Source organism: Narcine bancroftii, chromosome 9, assembly GCF_036971445.1.
Source record: "Narcine bancroftii isolate sNarBan1 chromosome 9, sNarBan1.hap1, whole genome shotgun sequence".
Taxonomy (NCBI): domain Eukaryota; kingdom Metazoa; phylum Chordata; class Chondrichthyes; order Torpediniformes; family Narcinidae; genus Narcine; species Narcine bancroftii.
In genome coordinates, this window is record NC_091477.1 from 112,563,791 (window position 1) to 112,580,529 (window position 16,739).

The 16,739-nt window shown below is 38.2% G+C and overlaps 1 protein-coding gene and 1 long non-coding RNA gene across 10 annotated transcripts in view; one reads left to right on the forward strand and one right to left on the reverse strand.

Annotated features, from left to right (window-relative positions):
* Nucleotides 1-16,739, reverse strand: part of atr (ATR serine/threonine kinase) — a 96,136-nt gene that overhangs the window by 48,371 nt on the left and 31,026 nt on the right. For all 9 annotated transcript variants that reach the window (XR_011344345.1, XM_069897366.1, XM_069897367.1 and 6 more), the window contains 7 exons: nt 16,500-16,600; nt 12,409-12,580; nt 6,978-7,148; nt 5,945-6,139; nt 4,938-5,123; nt 2,175-2,267; nt 1,950-2,080 (listed from right to left, as the gene is read on the reverse strand). Coding sequence is in view for 8 of the 9 variants with exons in the window: in XM_069897366.1 (XP_069753467.1) it covers nt 1,950-2,080; nt 2,175-2,267; nt 4,938-5,123; nt 5,945-6,139; nt 6,978-7,148; nt 12,409-12,580; nt 16,500-16,600 (1,049 nt within the window). In the remaining variant the exon portion in view is untranslated. The remainder of the gene's footprint in view (nt 1-1,949; nt 2,081-2,174; nt 2,268-4,937; nt 5,124-5,944; nt 6,140-6,977; nt 7,149-12,408; nt 12,581-16,499; nt 16,601-16,739) is intronic.
* Nucleotides 10,189-12,560, forward strand: LOC138742659 (uncharacterized). The gene is made up of 2 exons (XR_011344348.1): nt 10,189-10,299; nt 12,133-12,560. It is a non-coding gene; the product is annotated as an uncharacterized lncRNA (long non-coding RNA).

The window sequence follows — 16,739 nt, forward strand, 5'->3', positions numbered from 1 at the left end:
ACAAGGGTACTGAAACAATCCGTTCCAACAGGGAAATGATTGGGATCAAAGATGACATGCTCTTTTAGTTTTTTTTTGTCTTTTTATTCCTTACCTTTGGTTACTCAGACACCTTGGTTGTTTTTTTCCAAGGTTTTTTCCTAGGTTTCTGTAGGGGTCATTGACCCCACTGGTTATTTGTCTTTATTGTATCTGAACAAGTTATATGATTTATTCTCAGTTGTATCTGGGCAAGGGAGGGGATGGGCGAGCATAAAAGCGTACTGTGTGTCATATCGGTGTTGAAAGAGATTGTTTTGTTTGAATTTATACAAGTCTTTGAAAATCAATAAAATATTTTTTAAAAAGTGATGTTCTACATGAAAACAATTTCTCCAGTCTTGTGCAGCTTTCATTTTATAATTTAAAAACAATATACAGTAAAACTCTCTATATCCGCCATCTATGAAAATTGGTAGATCCCGGATAAACAAATTTGCAGGTTGCTTGAGATTATGTATTGAGCGGATTGGAGAACTGACTGTGAGAGGGCATCAATTTTAAGCTTTCATATTTTTTCCCTTTATTTTCCACGTTTTTTTGCCAGTTGATTTGAATTACTGAATACAGAGATTTCTAAATGGAACAGAGCATTGAGTAACACAAAACTGTTTTATTCATTAAACTTGCTTCTCTAAATATTGAATTACCTTGCCAAACATTAACATAATACCTTTATTGTAAATTTCCAGGTTGTATTATTTATGGAATTTTACATGATTGTCCTTGGATTATTGAACTTTTGGTATATCAATTTAAAGCATACTTCAAATGTCACATGCTCCCCTCTTTTAACATTAGATATTCACCACGACAAATAATTACTTAACCAAAAGATGCTTTTAATTATCTTTAAACATGAAAACAGAATCACACTTTAACTTATCACTATGGTCTTAACTAATCCAACTTAACCCCCTTCTAATTCTAAGCGCACATGTATGTAATGTGTGTGTAAATTCAAAAAAGTTATTTGATTCACAGTCCAATCTCACTTCTCATTCCTCCAAGTTCACTGGTTGCAGGCAATTCTTATTCTGTGCACAGAATTTAACATTTATAAAGTTCACCAGGCTTTGGTGCTTGAAAGGTACATGGTTACCGCTCAGGAAGGTTCTTGTCAGTTTTCAAAGAGAGATTTGTTGTACATTTACTTCCATCAGCCACTTCAGTGTCTTGCTGAAGAAACTTTCTCCCTCAGGGTTCTCCAGATGATAACCTCTTTCTTTCAAGTCACCACAGAGTTCTTTCTTGCTTCTCTTATTCCAGGTGAAACATTAGACAGCCAGTCCTCTCCTCTCCTTTTGCATGAACCACAAGGGCTTTGACCAGGCTGAACTAAGAACTCAGAACCCGTCTTGCAAATGGGGTTTCCCAGAAGCTTGCCAGCTTGACCTGTTCCAGTCCCAGCTGCTGCTGCTGACAGTAACACTGTGGAAGTGATCTCTGTGTGTCTCTCTCACAGAAAGAAAAGCCTGTTTGACTCTCTCTCTGCTTGCAAAACCACATGACCCTCTTAGAACAGCAAGTTCCACTGCAGACAGAATGCAGCTCCAACAAGCTCTTGCATCTGTTGCCTTTTATAAGCAACAATCCATTAATGAAGTCTCTTGGACACTCTCCAAAGCTTTTGCAAAGGCTCGGAGGCCCCGACATATCTAGCATTAGCAGAGCTCTTAAATAAGATCTGTTTTAAAGTGTTTGTATGTGACGTACACTAACAAACCTTTCCCAATTTATCTCCCAAACATATCTATACACTCTGTCACACCCCAAAAGACCTCGGAAGTGAAATGATTTACAATGGTATCAAAATAACATTTTTATTTTAAAAAAGTGCTTTCCTTGTAAAGTTGATGCTTCAACAAAATTTCATTTATTCAAAGAGAATATTAAATTTTGAAACACACCTGCAGCACAACTCAGGGAACTCGTCCTTGTATCGTAGGCCTGTTCTCAACGTGGTCATCATCTTTACCCGGACAGAACTGATGTGTTTGGATCCCATTAGTTTCATTAATGATATTAAGCTATTCATGGCCTATGCAAAATACAGCATCAAAAACTAATTTGATAACATTTCCTCAATGAGGTTTATTGAAATTCTCTTGGGAATTCTAAAATAATTGGCTTACCATCTTTTTATCATTCATTCCAACACTTGAACTCAGCAAAAGCATGTTAAAAAAGGCCAGAATCCCCAATAATTTTGGCTGCAGATAGTCTGCCTAGATAATTGGGAATTAGAAGAAAATTAGCATTCTCAGAAAATCCAAGAGGAGTTTTTAATTAGTTTTATTAATCCTCTTAGAGTGCACCTGCACCACATCCACTCATTTCTTCTTGCCTTCCGTGCCACTTCGACTAACATGTGCCACTACTAGTCCATGTGGAATTTCCTAAATTAACTCAAATCTCTGCAAAAGCCAGTTAATGTTATCCACCCCACACACACCTTATTATTTATTCCAATGCTAAACTCATCAATCTGCAGTTGCAAGGAATTTCTTTACACCAGTGGTGGTCAACCTTTTAATTTTTAATTTAGACCTACAGCATTTTGGCCCATGATTCCATGCCGTCCAATTAACCTACAACCCCAGTATATACTCGTAGGCCAAAATGGCCGGTTACCATGCTGTAGGTCTAAATTAAAATTTCAAAGGTTGGCCACCCCTGCTTTACACCTTTTCTTGGAATTGTTCTGCCAATTCCCTTTACAACTTGGGATGCAAGCCATCTGATCCTGCCAACTTATCTCATTAAACTATTTTTATCTACCTCATTATCTATTTTATGCTGTTCATCACTTTTCTTTCTGTCCAAAAGGCCTCCAATTTCTGCTTTGAGTAATATTTTGCTGGAACCCTCAATATGTAGTGGGACTCATTCTGCCTCTTACCACCCATTCATAATTTACAAGCTGGATCTAATAATTCCCCCTTTCAAGTTAATTGAAAATAGTGCTCAAAAAACATTCTTCAGAACACAAATATATTTTAAACTTCTCATCGCTTCAATTATTATCCTTCCTAGTGTGCTCCTGTCTCAATCATTCTACTTCCATGTCTAGTACCACAATTCTCATTCCTTCATTCACCTCGTTTCTCTAGTTCTCCATGTAGATGCTCATTTCCCTGTAATATTTTGGGTTGGGGCAAACATGAGTGAACCATCCTGCAATGGCATCAGTTGTGTGGGTGGTTCTTCCCCTAAATATAGTCCCAACACCCAAAGAAACTTTCCTCCTTCACCATGTCTCAAGCCAAGTATTGATCTTCCTTATTGTCCAATTGTCTGGTCTTCATGATGGAAGACAATTCAACTGCACAAGGAGCAATTCAGTAAAGATGACTGTTGGATGTCCTACACCTCCCTTCCTCTTGAAAGTTTAACCATGCAACTTCAAAACCTGCTGCTCCATGATGTTCAGATGGATATGTGTCATAATATCAACGAGATGGTACTAGAGAGGCATCACATCATGCATCACTGTGGCGATTACAGAAATACTGGATGCGCACCACCAATAAAATCTATAAGCACATATGTTCCCCTGTGAGTCAATTGTGAATTGCATCACATCTTATGTGATCATTTGCAGTGACCCTAGAGTCATGCAGCATGGAAACAAGCCATACAGTACATTATATCCATGCTGACTGGTGGGCATCCATGCTTCTTCATAGCATCTTTCAGCATTTGGCTTGCAGCCTTCTATTGAAAGTATTCATTGAGACATTTCTTATAAGCTATCAGCGATGCTGCTTCTACAAACTCTCTCAGATACTCAACACTCTCTAGCCAAAAAGGAGCCCCCCTCAGATCGCATCAAAATCTCCTTCCTTTAATTTTATTCACTTCTGATAAGGAGAAAGTTGACTTCAGACTAGCCTATCTGTACCCTTCAATTTTACAGACCTTAATCATGTCCCATTCAACTCATCTGTTCTGGGGAAAACAGAACTAATTTCTCCTCATAACTGAAATACTCCATCCCATGCCGATGCTGAGTGAATTGATCTATTTAAATTTAAAACTGACAAAATGTGATCCATGACAATTGCTTGGATTTATATTGGGTTTTTTTTAGTGTGGTAAAATAGCCCCTTACAAGTTCTATCATAACATGGCAATTGGCACTTAACAAAATAATAGTTATTTGGGCAAAAATTAGAGGCAGAGTTCTGACAGCTGAAAACCACTCACATTAATGACACAGGGAATTAAATTAGAGATGACAGTTGGATCCTATCTGTATCAGTAACCTTCAGACCTAATATACTGATCTCAAAAATGGCCAAAGAGCCTAATAGACAAGTTTTAATAGAAGAACAATGATTGGATGATACACACTAATTAAATAAAAAGATGAAACTTGGAAAAAAAAAGTGACTGTTTAAAAAAAAATAAAGACATACGGCATGGTCACGGTCCTTCCAGCCCATGAGCCTGTGCCACTCAAACACCGCAATTAACCTACAACCCCCATACGTTTTGAGGGGTGGGAGGAAACTGGAGCACCCGGAAGAAACCCATGCAGGTCAGAGGAAGAATGTGCTAACTCCTTAGAGATAGTACTGGATTCAAACTCTGGTGCTAACCGTGCTGAGAAAATAGTGAGAAAGGTGCTGATTACCTTCAGAAACATCAGCCACAGACAGCATAATTTGGCCCTTGATCCATTTATTTCTAACGATTCTGGTCATGCCACAATTATTATAAAAAAATTGAGAAAACCCTCACATTTTAGCTGATTGGAATCATTTCTTCAAAGCCTCAAAATCAGTTCCAATGGGGGAACACCAGCAGGTGACATTTTAACACCACAAAGTGGAACAAAAGCAACATTTCTCGAACACTGGTTTAAAATAGATAAATTTGTTGCCTTTACTGACCATCAACTCCACTGAAGTAATCTCTCTGCGTGCCCGGCTCTGATCACTTCCAGAAGCAGAAGCTGCCAATAAGGCGAGTCCATTGAAAACCCGCTGATAGTGTTCTCCAATGCGCAGAAGCAGTTCATTATGCAAGCCCTGGAAATCCTGCCTGAGAAGACTGCCCAATTCAAGTTCTGTTTCATTCTAAACACAAGAACGAAATAATAAACAGATTAAAGTCAATATACGATTGCTGAAAATTGCACAACATTCAGCTTTTTTCATAACACCCAATATATGGAAGCCAGAGAACACAAAGGCTTTGAGTGATGTGTCATGCAACCAAAATGCCACATAAACATCTCACAATATCAATCTCCAACTTGAGCTTAATCTTCCCATACATTTAATGGCATGACCATCAACCTTATTCACAGAAATACTAAAATGTTTCTTTTCTGCAAAATTAATTGCAGCAATTCACCAGTTTCTTCAATACCACCATGCAAATTTGAGATTTTAAATCATCTAAAAGATTAATCAAACAGTCGGTGCATGGAAACACGGAAACCTTCAAGTTCTCCTCCACATCACATTATCTCACTTCAGAAATAGAATGGTGTCCTTCATTATAAACTCCTATCCCTTAAAGCACTATGGACGAGCCTCATCACATGACAATATTGGATCAGAAAAGTGGCTCAAGAATACCATCTCACAGCTTCTTAGGAGGTTGAAGGGGGTGGGGGTTATTAAAATTGGCTTTGCCAGCAATACCTACATCTTATAAGTAAACAAAAAAATATAAAACACACAGAGGCAAAGAGCCAAAAACTATAGACACCAAAAATAAAATTTTGATTTGGGATCCACCTTAATGAATCCGTTGACTTTTGGATACAAAGTTAATAAACCATTTTCCCTACAATTCTTTTAAGTTTTTGTCATGGTTTCCTGGTTTAAACATGTAATTTTTTAAAGAAGCAATGGCAAATGTAAATCAGTTACCTGGAACACAGATTTACCTGCAGATAGTGTAGGCCACGCTCAAGTTCATCCTTTGAGCAGGAACAAACCAGATGAGAAAAGATGTATTTAAAGTTGTTGATCAGAATTTCTCGTCGATTGACATTCAGCTGCTTTGCTATGGTCCTGATCAATACTGATGACGTAGCACTGGCCTTAGCAGCCAGATATGGCAACAGGGATTGTAAAGTACGCTGGAAAACAAAATAGGTCTCTCTCATATACAAGCTTGAGAGTATACTGGATTAAAAAATTATGGTATCTGGAGAAAGGCAAATTAAACTGAAGAGTGATAATGGTGCATTAGAGTAACTGTAATTTCTCTGGAACATGATAGATGTTAAATCATACCTGAGAAATAGATGAACTAGAAATAATGAAGGGCCAGCCTCTGTGGACATGCACAAATAGTATAAAATAGATACCAAACTGTTCAATTTTGGCCATCTTTACTGATATAGTTTCACAACTAACACCAATGCATCTGCAGATAGTACTTGTGTAAATGACAAACATTCTCATTCATTCAATGGGTACTGCTGTAAACTGAGAATTGTTGGATGTCAAATGCTGCAGTGTACAATTGAATGTAGAAACTCACACAAGAGGAGTCTGCAACCAAACAGAAGTACCATCTCCAGTAGGAAGAATAAATTGGAAAACAGTTATACACGTACATGATCCTTTATCCAGACATGTAAAATCCGGAAAGCTCCAAAATCCGGTAAGTGGGGAGAGAGGTGGCAGGTGCTTGGGGTAGGCGGTCGAGGGACCGGCGCTTGACGGAGGCTTTCAGAAATCTGGAAAAATATGAAATTTGGAACACACTGTCCCCCAAAGGTTCCAGATAAAGGATCGTGTACCTGTACTTTCATCTTTCACTTTGACATTGTCAACTCTAACAAAACTTTAATTTTTTTCAGGAGTTATCAATTCCTTAACATTTGATTTTAAATACTGCAGAAAAGGTATTCTCCAACTCTCCAATAATTTCTTCTATTTATTACAATTTTAAAAAAACTATTTCCATACCGTGAGGAAGCGATTTAAATCTGGAAAATCAAACACATGTGCCACTTCAGACAACATGTCAAGCGTTATCTGTCGCTGATGATCTAATTCCCGTTGACATGACTCTTTATTTTGACTCCCAATGCTGCCACTAGATGCTTGATGCCTTGTATGCAATGATTCTACGAGGAACTGCATTAAATACAAAAAAGTTTCCGCGTTCAGATTTTGGCTGTCTCCAAACAATACAAGAATTTGAACAATCTCAAAGACTGGTCATAAACAATATTCAAAATTCACAGCCTTCACACTTGCAGATCGTCACATATTATGCATCATCTAGGATGTCAAGATCTTAAAGATTGCAATTTTCCTAATTTAGTTCCCCAGGACAGGATGAAATATCTCAGTTATATCTCATTATTTCAGTAAGAGGCAGTTTCTGAAAGGATGAATGCTTAGATTGAACAAAAAAAGTCGGATGAGTAGGTTTTCACATTGCCAGAATTACTGTTGAACAACAATCCATGATCTATTTAGATTGAAATGATAAATTAACTATTACTGCAAGTTTATTTTTGGTTAATTTGCATTTTTTAATCTTTCTCTGATTTGATGCAAATACTAGATCAGGAGTTTGTACTGTTATGAGCGCAGAGGACCCCAAAACTCAGCAGGAATAGATATTCACCAAGACAAATGATTACTTAACCAAAAGTTGATTTTAATGATCTTTAAACGTGAAAACAGGATCAAACTTTAACTTCCTGCTATTATCTTAACTAACCCAACTTAACCCCTCTCTAATTCTAAGCGCACGTGGATGTAATGTGTGTGTAAGTTCAGAAGAGTTCTTTGATTCACAGTCCAATCTCACTTCTCATTCCTCCAAGTTCATTGGTTGCAGGCAATTCTTATACTGTGCAGAGAATTTAACATTTATGAATTTCACCAGGCTTTGATGTTTGAAAGGTAAATGGTTACTGCTCGGGAAGGTTCCTGTTGGTTTTCAGAGAGCTTTATTGTTCCTGTACACAAACTCATCCCTTTTAATCAGCCACATCAATATCTGCCGAAGAATCTTGCCCCATCAAAGTTTTCCAGATGATAACCTATTTTTTTTCAGGTCACTACAGAGTTCCTTTTTGTTTCTCTTATTTCAAGAGAAACATTAGTCAGCCAGTCCTCTCCTCTTGTATGGACCACAAGGGCTTTGACCAGGCTGAACGAAGCACTCACAACCGGTCTTCAAAATGGGGTTTTTCCACAAACTTTCCAGTTGATCCTGTTCCAGTCCCAGCTGCTGCTGCCGACTGTGGAACTGCAGAACTGAATTCTCTCTCTCAGAGAAAAAGCCTGACTCCCTCTCCATCTCTGCTTGCAAAAACCACACGACCCTCTTAGAACAGCAAAATGCATTCAGACAGCCTGCAGCTCCAACGAGTTCTTTCATCTGTTGCTTTTCAAAACAACAATCCATTAGTGAAGTCCCTTAGGCACTCCCTAAAGCTTTTGCAAAGTTATTCAGAGCCGGCCTGTCTAGCTTGAGCAGAGCTCCAGTATTTTAAATGAGATCTGTTTTGAAGTGTTTGTATGTGACCTACACTAAAAAAAAACCTGCCACTCTTTATCTCCCCAAATCATATCTATATATATTATAAAACACAACATATTCTGTCACAGTACATTCTCCCCAGGGGGTCCGGTTTCCTCCCACCATTCGAAATGTACTGGGGGTGTAAGTTCATGGGGTGGCACAGACTCGTGGGCCAAAATGGCCTGTTACCATGCTGTATGTCTAAAAATCTAAATTTAAAATAAAACTAAATAAAATTCACTAGCTGGATGCTTGACATACAAAGAACAAAGACTTTAAACACAAGTTCATCTAAAACTGAAGGTTAAAGAAAGTTAAATCAGATAGATGGGAAATTAATTTCCACTGACACCAAGTGAGGCAAATCCATCAAACATCAGGACTTGACTGGATGAAAGTGAGTTCAGAGTAGAGAAAAAAAATCAAAGTTCTTTGGTTAAAGCAGAATAAAAACGGAAGATCTAATAATAGTGATGTCCATAGATTTCTACATTTTTCCCCATGTTAAATGCCGGAAGCAGAGGAAACATTTACTTAGTTGCAATCGAATACATTTTTACAATCATGCCATTTGACAATTATTAAGGTAACTATTAAGGTCACAGAGGCACAAGTGAAATAATGCTGGAAAAACTCAGCAGGTCAACAGTGCCTTTATGTAGCAAAGATACATCACCAAAGTTTCTGGCTTGAGCCCTTCATCAAGGTGTGGGGGAACATGAGAGATGTCCAAACAAAAGGGGGGGGGGGGGGTGGTGAGGGTGGGAGATAAACAAATGACGAACAAAGGCACAAATGAATTCACTAACCTATTAGCATGCAACAAGTTACTTTAGATACCAACCGGGGAACAACATCACAAGGGTTCTTGTGTCTTATTGCAATTAACTTTACAATTTTTGTTTTGAGCAATGAGTAAATGATATATTTGCTGCACAAATCGGTGCAGTTATGTCAATCTTATTTTTTTTTTAAAATATTTTCCACATTTTTTCCATTATATAAAATCCAGTAGTGACCCAAAACTAGTTATTTTTCATTTGTTTGTGGAAAATAGAAGATAGAAAAAAGAACAACAAATAAATAAATCTGGAGAACAAAATTAAAAGATCTGTTACATCCCAATCTGTTGGGGATCCCGGACGCGTCCCCAACTCTTTTGCCTTAAAGCGGCAAAAACAGAAGATACAATTCAAAAGGATTAAATTTTACTCTAAATTTATTAATGACTATTTAACAATATAATGCCTTAACCCAAATAACCCAACTATAAGTATCTATAACAAATATACAGATCGTATCTTTATAAACAGTGTGCAGATTTTTTTTAAAAAACCCAAACCATTACAGTCTGTGCCCAATATTCAAAGAAAAAATTCCTAAAAAACCCCAGGTCACTCAGTCAAGTCAGTCGATCCAAAAACACAGTCCACAGAATCCAACCTCAAAGCTCAATGTCCATATTCAGTTCTTTAAATGAATTACAAAAGGATCTCATATTTAACACTAGACAGAGAAATGACTGATGATGGGTTGCTGTATGCTTACAAATCCTTTTTCAAGACCTCCTTAATGACTTCCTTCAGTTCTCAAATTGTGTTTTATTTTAAACCCTTCATTAACTTATGAGGCAACTGCCACTCCAACTGTAGTTCTGAATGTTCCATTCTCTCTCTCAATCTGCACAGCTCACACAAAGTTCCCAGCAGAATTCAATCCTTTATAATGACAGCCAAAGTCCGAAAGGTCAGTCCATGGTCCATAACAGATCAAGGGTGCCAGACATAATATTAATTTTTTTTTTTTTTTTTTAAATTGGTCAGCGCAACACGATTACAAAGCAAGTGACCAGAGTTCAAATCTGACACCGTATGTAAAGAGTTTATATGCTCTCTTCTCTGCGTCTGTGTTGGTTTCCTCTGGGTGCACCAGCTTCTTCCCACATTTCAGACATACTGGGTTAGAAGATCAACTGGTCACATAGGTGCATTTTGGTGGCAATGGCTCGTAGGTCAGAATGGCTTGTTACGGCACTGTAAGTCTATTTATCGTTCAAATGAGGATCTCAGAAGTGCTCAGCCAACACCACTTACAAGGTTCTATCTTCAGCAGACACACACGTGGAGAACCACACCACCAATCTTCCTATGCCCTTGAACTTCAGCAGACTTGACCACAAAACATGGAGCATCATAGGGACAATGGGACTGGCGAATTCAGAGAAAATGTATTCAACCGTTGTTATGAATGCAAGTAGTATGCTTGTGATCTCATTGCAGAATATTTATGCAGGCTGTGTTCTTCTCATCAAATGTAACTATTACTTGCCAAAAATGACCATTGAATTGCATGGAATGCAAGAAAACAGACATTTGAATGGGGGAAAAAAACATTCTGCGTTATAGATGGCAAATTGGCTATGCCTTACTTGAAAAGCAATACTCACTCACCTTGAAGCAAACAACCTGAAGCTACAGCACATAAATGACAAGTTTTCATCTAAACATCCTTCAGCACTGCCGCTGGTGCACACCCTCCAGTCGACTGCAGTCAGCTTCACACGGGCTTTGAATGGCCCATTGATGGAGCCGACAGTTGTTTTTATTTGAGGTACCAGAAAACAGGGAGACCAACCCCGTCTGAGAAGGAGAAGCAGAAGCAACAACCCACAGGACTGTGACCACGGAGGAGGACAAGTGAGGGGGCTCTGCAGCGGGCTGCTGGCGACTTGAGGCGAAGAACTCACAGAAGCTGCAGGCAGCTAAAGACTGGCTTGAATTGGCCAGTGGGTTACCATGTATCGGAACCAGGATGCGAGGAAGTGCCGAGGGCGCCGAAGGGTCCCTGACCATGTCAGAGGTTCAGATCTGGAGCTTGGGTTTGGACTGGACTTTGGGTGGCTGCAGAAGCGCTGGAGGTGAGTCAACGGACACTCAGTGACTCTGAGGGGGTCTCTCTTTTGCTTCTCTTTCTCTGACTGTAAAAAAATGTAAGAGGCGCCTAAGCAATTCCTGCCAGTGGTGAATCTGTCTGCCTTGCAGACGGAAAAAGGGAATTTCATGTAATAGGGCACTGTTTTATTACGAGGACAATAAATGAATCTTGAAAGCATCAGAATAAAGGGAAAAAAAACCCAAAATCTTGTCCAAATTGCTAATAGACAATAATTCCTGCATTCAGTAATGAAGGTGACAGAATGACTGAGACTCGTTATTTAAGGGATTAACGTATGCTCAAGTTCTGCATTTCCAATTCAGAATTGTCAATAAACTACCTCCTCATGCAAGTCATCAAATTAGGAGTGGATACAAGACATATGAACTTGTCAATGAAATGTTAAAAAAAAAAATACATCAGGATGATTTTCAAAGAAACAGAAGCTTTAGCCTTGGAATGATTCCTGACACATTAAGTTTCACCTCTTTTCACCCCATGTCCAATGTCATTTAATGAGAGACCCCACTTGCGAGCTTCAAAGCTTACGTCAAGAGACAAATTTCTATACAACAACTGGCTTCCTGCAGTTTTTGTCCTTATCACTCCCTCATTTACTATTTGTTATTTTTTTTTATTGAACAGGTTTTCTACAGCAAGAACACTTCCTTCTTTGGTCAACTGACTAACTTTCAGAGCAGAGCTTGATAATGCCATAGATCCACTGCATTGCAAAATTTGAAAATTACAGTTGAGTTGTTAAACGAAGTATGTATAGAACAAAGTAAATAGCACAATCGGCATGGATGAGGAAGATCAGATGCAACCAGCACCATACGCCAGAAACTTCATTGCGAGAATCTGTAAAGTCAAAACAACCAAGAATGACAACCTTTCAGTTACGAATAATTTTTCACTCACCTGACAAATGGGCTTTTTATACTGACTGAAGAAGGCTTGTAACTTCATACTTTTTGCTGCAACTAGGGCTCTGATCTCTGTGTAGGCAGCACCAGTAACATAGGTAAACTTGGATAATAAACAGTGGCACAGGTGTAAAAGAGCAAAAGGAACCAGGTCTCCTCTGGAGGCTCTGTTTTACATTAAGAAATGACATTAAAATACAAATATTAACTTTCTGTTTTTATAAAACTCATCTTAATGAGTGTGTATTCTAATATTGGTCTGTGATTTATAAAAGTATTTTGTTTCAGGCGAGCACACACCAGTTCATCCTCCTGACTTTTTCCCTAATATGCTGAGACCATTGTGGTTCATAGAGACTGTCGTTTACTTCGATACAACACATTCAAATTGCTGTTACATTGTGCCCTGGAATAATGTCCAGGATCTATGAACAGCAAGTTGATGAATTTGTTCAAGTTTATTATCATCTGACTCTACACACAATCAGACAAAACAGCATTTTTCTGGGCCATGGTGCACACACATACACAGATAATTGGTGTCTTTCACACACAAAATAATTACATTCATAAATAAAAATATAATAGAAATTAAATGTATAAATATTCTGGAATAATTTACTCAGTTTCATTTATATGAGACCCAAGGATATAGGATACTGTTCATCAATTTCACAGCCTGTGGGAAGTAGTTATTTCCCAGCCTCGTAGATGTGATTTTGATGCTCCTTCCTTATGATAGATGAATGTAGGGGTCCTCAAATTTGAGTCCTATTTAAGCTATGCTCCCAGTGAATGTCATTAACATAGGAAAGGGAGACCCCAGTGATTTTCCTGGTCATTTAAATGATCCTCAATATGGACTTCCAGTCTGATGCTTTACAGCAACAATACCATGCAATGATGTAGCCTGACAGGACACTCTCAAATGATTTCCTGTAAAATGTTGTCAATGTTTGGGCCGGTCAGGTTGTCTTTCCCTCCTTATCCTTCTTAGGAAGCGTCGACTCTGCTGGACCTTCCTGACTAACAAGGAGGTGTTATAGGTCGAAAGGTTCTCTGTTATATGCTCATCGAGCAACTTCATACTGTCAACTCTCTCCACAACAGAACTATTGATATGCCACATTAATGGTCACATTAGGAGGGAGATACGTGCAGCAGGACTCAAGTTGTTCTTCAAAATGAGGACAATATTTAAAATACCACTTGTATTCATGTAATAGTCGAATTTTTTGGATCAATTTTTTTGGTCAAATGGGGGGGGGGGGGGTTCAACTTTTACACAAGTCATACCTTTGACGCAGTAAGCACCTTCGTTGTTCAAGGTAGGGGTGATTAGTCCGTGTTTAGGGTGTCAGGAGCTTGGATGGGTGAGCGGTCAAGGCCAAAATTAGGGTGGTCAACTTTGACACAGGCCATGGAAAACATGATTTTTATTTGCCAATACAAGTGTTTGAGTTAATATTGGTATAACAGATTTGTGTTAATATTAATCTTTAAAGTTAAGTTATAAATTATATATTTCTTGGTTAAGTTACTTTTTGGGTGGACAGGGTACATTGGCATTTTACAAACACAATTACTCTGAGTCCTTTGAAATTGCAGCTGGCAAATCTAGGAGACCAGTTGTCTGTGGAAATTGTTCAGTGGAAACTGTAAACATGCCATGGACTCAAGAACAATGGGTGTTTGCTTAAAAGCATTTGTGCGTACACACAGCATTCTGTTGGCAGCTGTTCAAACAAAAGTTCTTCCTTAAGTGACCTGCGCAGACTATCCAGAGTCGTATTCACATACAAGTGAATAGAGATGCTTTTAGCATATACATGTGAATCAACTTTGGAAGCAACTTCAAAAGGGCTTTCATGCCTTTGAAAAAATGAAACAGAAACAGAAATGATGTCACGTGCCATGTGATGAGAGTTTTCAGAGAAACATATCACTGAAATCAGAAGCATTTTGAGACCAGAAGATGCCTGGCCATCCTGTTGGTAACACAGGATTGAAGGAGCTTGGCCATCCTGGAAGTAAGACAGAATTGAAATACAGAAACCAGAAAAGGTGCTGTTACATGTTACTCCTGGTCAAAGGAGATCACTTACCAATGTTATGAACTAAGTCAGTAGCAACTGTAACGATCAAGACAATGGTTTTTGTAAAACAATCATTTTTATTATTAATAACATAATAACTCTAAACTTAACCCACTAAGAGGGTGAGTGTGTGTTGGGGGGGGGGGGGGGGGGATAAATCCTAATCATTACAGTTTAAGCTTGATTCAAGAAATGATTTTAAAATTCATTCTCAGAAAGCTTTTGTGTTGAAACTTTTGGAAGGCCACTTCTGACTGTCTCTTTAAGATAAAGAAGGCAGTTCAACCATGACCTTTTCAGTTGGGCACTTCATTTAACCCTTGTCTGGGTTTGTGCAATCATCGCTGTCTCTTTGAAAAGAGGGCAGAATTATCGTGTGGAGCACATATTCCAAAATCTCCACGCGAGAGAGAAAATTGTTCAAATGAAGTAAGATTGCTCGGAAAGCAACTCTACAAAAGAAATTTGTGAGTTTTAAAGAGGTCTGATGACTTGATGTTTCAATATACTTCATTATTGCATTTGAGCAGCAATTTAAAGAAATTTGATGCCTCACATTTACTCCATAATTGCTTTTGAACAGCAGTAAAAACTTTGCTTCAACACAAAAGCTTTCTGAGAATGAATTTTAAAATCATTTCTTGAATCAAGCTTAAACTGTAATGATTTGGATTTACCCCCCCCACCCACCCACCCACCCCCTTAGTGGGTTAAGTTTAGAGTTATTATGTTATTAATAATAAAAATTATTGTTTTACAAAAACCATTGTCTTGATCGTTACAACTACTGCTGACTTAGTTCATTACAATCCTACTTTCCCAAGTGCCAGAGGTCAGAACAAGAAAAAAACTCTTGACCTGGCAAAGTGAATACAACTCCATATATTACAGAATAGTATTCTAGTTTTATTTAATATTTTATTTTTGATTTTCAAAGACTCATAAATCCAATTAAACAGCATTCTTTTTCAACAATAGTGCACATCATACAGTCTATTTTATCCCCTACCCCTCTCCTCTCCTTCCTGTACCCTAATATAATACAAAAAGGGTCATATAAACTAAACAAATACAATGAACAAAATATTGTTAAAGCCAAAAACTCTTAAGGGAACTTAAGATCCCAAAAGAAACCTAAAATAAGGAACAAAATGCAAGAGCACGTCGCCTGCTCCATGACCCACTTCACTGGTTGTTGAAATTACTTTATCTAAAAGGGGTATAATTAGATCTGCACACCAATGTGCTGCAAATAGGGTTGCCACATCCTAACAAATGTGTCATATTTCTTCCTCAAATTGTACATAATTTTCTCTGGGGGAATACAACTCTGCGTTTCTGTATTCCATCGGGTTGGGAGTCGGACTTCTACGTGACCGTTATACACTTCCTGGCTACTGACAAGGCAATCATCACAAACTGAATTTGGTAGCCAGACAGTTTAAAACTCATGTCCATGTTTCCCAGAAGGTACAATTCCAGATCCTGTGGAAAATTCACCTTTGTAACTTTTTTTAAGAAAGTCTCCCAGGATCTCACCTTTGTACACAGCCAGATTGAATGCATAAAGATTCCAGTCTCCACACCTAAAGCACATTTCCAAGATTTCTAGTTTAGCTTTATGTAATGTTTGTGGTGTGAGGTACAGTTGAGGCAGGAAATTGTATAGCACCAACCTCAACCTAACATTAATTACTGCTACCATGATGTCCAGACACAGGTCTGACCAGCACTGCTCATGAATTGTTGTGCCCAAGTCCAACCCCCACCTTTCCCTCAACTTGTGCAAGCCTGTCATTGGGGCCTCACTTTGGGATAGGAGATACATCGTAGAGATAAACTTACACATATTCCCCCTTCGAATTAGAATCTCCATGTCACTACACATGGGCAGGGCCATAATAGCATTCTAGTTTTAATACATGCTTAAATCAGTCATCTTCTGCAGTTATGTATAATTTCAGAAAAAAATCTAAATCCTTTTACTTGCCTTCCAATTTCTCTCGTTGTAAGTATTAACGTATCTTTAAGCTCATTGTCTCCTGAAATCTTTGCATTTGAATATGCCTCTTTCAGCTTGCATACAAGCAGCTGAAAATAAATACAAAATATTTCCTTAAAATATAATTTAATATTAAAATCACAGACGCAAACAGCCAATATCACACTTCAGCTGTAAATCACGAATGTCACAAGTAAACAGAGCCAAGCAATTAACACTGTTAATAAA